At 43.2% G+C, this 5880-nt stretch overlaps 1 protein-coding gene across 1 annotated transcript in view; it reads right to left on the bottom strand.

The window, feature by feature from the left end:
• Window positions 1-1398: 1398 nt before the first annotated feature.
• LOC120035980 (tektin-3-like) overlaps window positions 1399-5880 on the bottom strand; it is a 9032-nt gene continuing 4550 nt past the window's right edge. Inside the window, exon 7 of the mRNA XM_038982469.1 lies at window positions 1399-1615. Coding sequence (XP_038838397.1) covers window positions 1399-1615 — 217 coding nt within the window. The remainder of the gene's footprint in view (window positions 1616-5880) is intronic.

Genomic DNA, 5880 nt, shown 5'->3' with positions numbered 1-5880 from the left:
GTTTACACTGGGACACCAGATATGAATGACAGAAGAGAATGGGACACCAGATCTGACTTAGAATTGGACACCAGATCTGAATGACAGAAGAGAATGGGACACCAGATATAAATGACAGAAGAGAATGGGACACCAGATATGAATGACAGAAGAGAAGGGTACACCAGATATAAATGACAGAAGAGAATGGGACACCAGATCTGAATGACAGAAGAGAATGGGACACCAGATATAAATGACAGAAGATAACGGGACACCAGATATGAATGACAATAGAGAATGGGACACGAGTTATGGCTTAGACACCTTTATTCAACAGAACCACAGAAGAGAATAGAAAGGACCTTCAATCTGTCTCTGTGTGTCTGTTTATGTCTTGTCTATGTGTATCCCACCAGTCTAGAGGGGTATGTCTTGTCTACGTGTAACCCACCAGTCTAGAGGTGGAGGGGTATGTCTTGTCTACGTGTAACCCACCAGTCTAGGGGGGTATGTCTTGTCTACGTGTATCCCACCAGTCTAGAGGGGTATGTCTTGTCTACGTGTAACCCACCAGTCTAGGGGGGTATGTCTTGTCTACGTGTATCCCACCAGTCTAGAGGGGTATGTCTTGTCTACGTGTATCCCACCAGTCTAGAGGGGTATGTCTTGTCTACGTGTATCCCACCAGTCTAGAGGGGTATGTCTTGTCTACGTGTATCCCACCAGTCTAGAGGGGTATGTCTTGTCTACGTGTATCCCACCAGTCTAGAGGTGGAGGGGTATGTCTTGTCAACGTGTATCCCACCAGTCTAGGGGGGTATGTCTTGTCTACGTGTATCCCACCATTCTAGGGGTGGAGGGGTATGTCTTGTCTACGTGTATCCCACCAGTCTAGGGGGGTATGTCTTGTCTACGTGTATCCCACCAGTCTAGAGGTGGAGGGGTATGTCTTGTCTACGTGTATCCCACCAGTCTAGGGGGGTATGTCTTGTCTACGTGTATCCCACCATTCTAGGGGTGGAGGGGTATGTCTTGTCTACGTGTATCCCACCAGTCTAGGGGGGTATGTCTTGTCTACGTGTATCCCACCAGTCTAGAGGGGTATGTCTTGTCTACGTGTATCCCACCAGTCTAGGGGGGTATGTCTTGTCCACGTGTATCCCACCAGTCTAGAGGGGTATGTCTTGTCTACGTGTATCCCACCAGTCTAGGGGGGTATGTCTTGTCTACGTGTATCCCACCAGTCTAGAGGGGTATGTCTTGTCTACGTGTATCCCACCAGTCTAGAGGGGTATGTCTTGTCCACGTGTATCCCACCAGTCTAGAGGGGTATGTCTTGTCTACGTGTATCCCACCAGTCTAGGGGGGTATGTCTTGTCTACGTGTATCCCACCAGTCTAGAGGGGTATGTCTTGTCTACGTGTATCCCACCAGTCTAGGGGTGGAGGGGTATGTCTTGCGGAGTCCTAGACATCTCTCCTGGTCGATAAAGAGGGAGAGGGCCTTAGTGTAGAGCTCCTGTTCTAAAACACTCTTACAGTCAGCCAGCTGCTGCAGGGTAGCCTGGGCTTCAGACAACCTCTGTCTTAGAGATAAAACTGTGTCCTGGAGACCAGACACCTCAGACAGCAACCTGAGAGAGAGAGAGAGAGAGAGAGAGAGAGAGAGAGAGAGAGAGAGAGAGAGAGAGAGAGAGAGAGAGAGAGAGAGAGAGAGAGAGAGAGAGAGAGAGAGAGAGAGAGAGAGAGAGAGAGAGAGAGAGAGAGAGAAAAGAGAGCGAGCGAGAGAGAGACAGGGAGAGACAGAGACAGAGGGAGAGAGAGAAAGGTATTGTTTTTGAGAAAGGCCGCCTTAGGCAGACATGGCTCTCAAGCGAAGACAGGCTATGTGCACACTGCCCACAAAATGAGGTGGAAACTGAGCTGCACTTCCTAACCTCCTGCCCAATGTATGACCATATTAGAGACACATATTTCCCTTAGATTACACAGATGCACAAAGAATTAGAATTCGATTTTGAATCGATTTTGATAAACTCCCGTATCTACTGGGTGAAATACCACAGTGTGCATCACAGCAGCAAGATTTGCCACAAGAAAAGGTCAACCGGTGAAGAACAATCACCATTGTAAATACAACACATATTTATGCTTTTTCTTCTTCTCTTTTGTACATTAACCATTTGCACATCGTTACAACACTGTATATATACATAATATGACATTTGTAATGTCTTTATTATTTTTAAACTTCTTTATGTGTAATTTTTATTGTTTATTTCACTTTTGTATATTATCTACCTCAATTGCTTTGGCAATGTTAACATATGTTTCCCATGCCAATAAAGCCCCTTGAATTGAATTGAATTGAGAGAGACAGAGAGAGAAAGAGAGACAGCGAGAGAGAGACAGACAGACAGACAGACAGACAGACAGACAGACAGACAGACAGACAGACAGACAGACAGACAGACAGACAGACAGACAGACAGACAGACAGACAGACAGACAGACAGACAGACAGACAGACAGACAGACAGACAGACAGACAGACAGACAGACAGGCAGAGAAGCAGAGACGCAGAGAGAAAGAGACAGAGACAGAGAGAGTCATATTATATTTACATATATACAGTCGTGGCCAAAGGTTTTGAGAATGACAGAAATATTAATTTCCACAAAGTTTGCTGCTTCAGTGTCTTTAGATATTTTTGTCAGATGTTACAAGTGTTATAAGTGTCAAAGGCTTTTATTGACAATCACATGAAGTTGATGCAATGAGTCAATATTTGCAGTGTTGACCCTTCTTTTTCAAGACCTCTGCAATCCGCCCAGGCATGCTGTCAATTAACCTCTAGGCCACATCCTGACTGATGGCAGCCCATTCTTGCATAATCAATGCTTGGAGTTTGTCAGAATTTGTGGGGTTTTGTTTGTCCACCCGCCTCTTGAGGATTGACCAAACGTTCTCAATGGGATTAACCTGTCTAGGACTGGGGTTCCGTCCCTCGCCAACAGCCAATGAAATTGCAGGGCGCCAAATTCAATCAACAGAAATCTCATAATTCAATTTTCTCAAACATACAAGTATTAGACACCATTTTAACGATAAAATTCTCATTAATCCAACCACAGTGTCCGATTTCATAAAAGCTTTTCTGCGAAAGCAGAACATGTTATGTTAGGTCAGCAACTAGTCACAGAAAGCATACAGTGATTTTCCAAACAAAGAGAGGAGTCACAAAAAGCTGAAATATTGATGAAATTAATCACTAACCTTTGATATTCTTCATCAGATGACACTCCCGGGACAACATGTTACACAATATATGTATGTTTTGTTCGATCAAGTTCATATTTATATCCAAAAACCTCAGTTTACATTTGGCTTTGCCTCCAAAACTTCCCGTGAATTTGCACAGAGCCACATCAAATCACAGAAATACTCATAATAAACATTGATAAAAGATACAAGTGTTATTCACAGATTTAAAGATATGCTTCTCCTTAATGCAACTGCTATGTCAGATTTTTTTTTTTTATTACGGAAAAAGCAAACCATACAATAATCTGAGTACGGCGCTCAGAAAGACCAACACAACCCAAGAAGATATCCGCCATGTTGGAATCAACATAAGTCAGAAATATCATTATAAATATTCACTTACCTTTGATGATCTTCATCAGAATGCACTCCCAGGAATCCCAGTTCCACAATACATTTTTGATTTGTTCAGTAAAGTTTATCATTTATGTCCAAATACCTAATTTTGTTAGCGCGTTTGGTAAACAAATCCAAACTCACGACGAGCGTGCAAGTCCAGCGGAAAGTACGGACGAAAAGTCCAAAAAGTTATATTACAGGTCGTAGAAACATGTCAAACTAAGTATAGAATCAATCTTTAGGATGTTTTTAACATAAATCTTCAATAATGTTCCAACCGGAGAATTCCTTTGTCTTCAGAAAAGCAAATGGATCGGGAGCTACCTCTCATGTGAACGCGCTTGGTCAGCTCGTGGCTGCTGGCAGACCTCTGACTCATTCCCCTCTCATTCGGCCACACTTCACAGTAGAAGCATCAGACAAGGTTCTAAATACTGTTGACATCTAGTGGAAGCCTTAGGAAGTGCAAGATGACCCATATCCCTCTGTATATTCAATAGGGGCTGAGTTGAAAAACTACAAACCTCAGATTTCTGCCTTCCTGGTTGGATTTTGTCTCAGGTTTTTGCCTGCCATATGAGTTATGTTATACTCACAGACATCATTCAAACAGTTTTAGAAACTTCAGAGTGTTTCCTATCCAATACTACTAATGATATGCATATATTAGCATCTGGGACTGAGTAGGAGGCAGTTTACTCTTGGCACGCTTTTCATCCAAACATGAAAATGCTGCCCCCTATCCAGAAGAAGTTTTAAGGTCTGGGGAGTTTTCTGGCCATGGACCCAAAATATCTATGTTTTGTTCCCCGGGCCGCTTAGTTATCACTTTTGCCTTATGGCAAGGTGCTCCATCATGCTGGAAAAGGCATTGTTCATCACCAAACTGTTCCTGGATGGTTGGGAGAAGTTGCTCTCGGAGGATGTGTTGGTACCATTCTTTATTCATGGCTGTGTTCTGAAGCAAAATTGTGAGTGAGCCCACTCCCTTGGCTGAGAAGCAACCCCACACATGAATGGTCTCAGGATGCTTTACTGTTGGCATGAAAAAAGACTGATGGTAGCGCTCACCTTGTCTTCTTCAGACAAGCTTTTTTACAGATGCCCCAAACAATCGGAAAGGGGATTCATCAGAGAAAATGACTTTACCCCAGTCCTCAGCAGTCCAATCCATGTACCTTTTGCAGAATATCAGACTGTCCCTGATGTTTTTCCTGGAGATAAGTGGCTTCTTTGCTGCCCTTCTTGACACCAGGCCATCCTCCAAAAGTATTTGCCTCACTGTGCGTGCAGATGCACTCACACCTGTCTGCCACCATTCCTGAGCAAGCTCTGTAATGGTGGTGCCCCGATCCTGCAGCTGAATCAACTTTAGGAGACGGTCCTGGCGCTTGCTGGACTTTCTTGGGCGCCCTGAATCCTTCTTCACAACAATTGAACCGCTCTCCTTGAAGTTCTTGATGATCCAAGAAATGGTTGATTTAGGTGCAATTTTACTGGCAGCAATATCCTTGCCTGTGAAGCCCTTTTTGTGCAAAGCAATGATGATGGAACGTGTTTCCTTGCAGGTAACCATGGATGACAGAGGAAGAACAATGATTCCAAGTACCACCCTCCTTTTGAAGCTTCCAGTCTGTTATTCGAACTCAATCAGCATGACAGAGTGATCTCCAGCCTTGTCCTCGTCAACACTCACACCTGAGTTCGAATGAAAATGCTGAAATGCAGTGGGATTTCTTTGGGGGGGGATTCAGTTCATTTGCATGGCAAAGAGGGACTTTTTGCAATTCATCTGATCACTCTTCATAACATTCTGGAGTATATGCAAATTGCCATCATACAAACTGAGGCAGTAGACTTTGTGAAAATTTATATTTGTGTCATTCTCAAAACTTTTGGCCACGACTGTATAAACATTTCTAATGTCTTTATTGTTTTGGAACTTTTGTGATGTTTACTGTTCATTTTTATTGTTTATTTCACTTTTGTTTATTATCTACTTCACTTTCTTTAGTAATGTTAACATATGTTTCCCATGCCAATCAAGCCCCTTGAATTGAATTGAATTGAGAGACAGAGAGAAACGCATACAGATAAATATATTGTTAGCCACTTAGCCTACATGCTATGTTAGCCACTTAGCCTACATGCTATGTTGGCCACTTAGCCTACATGCTATGTTAGCCACTTAGCCTACATGCTATGTTAGCCACTTAGCCTACATGCTATGTTAGC

Source organism: Salvelinus namaycush, unplaced genomic scaffold (assembly GCF_016432855.1).
Source record: "Salvelinus namaycush isolate Seneca unplaced genomic scaffold, SaNama_1.0 Scaffold1173, whole genome shotgun sequence".
In the NCBI taxonomy this organism is placed as follows: domain Eukaryota; kingdom Metazoa; phylum Chordata; class Actinopteri; order Salmoniformes; family Salmonidae; genus Salvelinus; species Salvelinus namaycush.
The sequence above is the reverse complement of the archived record's forward strand: the minus strand, read 5'-3'. Positions and strand labels throughout refer to the sequence as shown.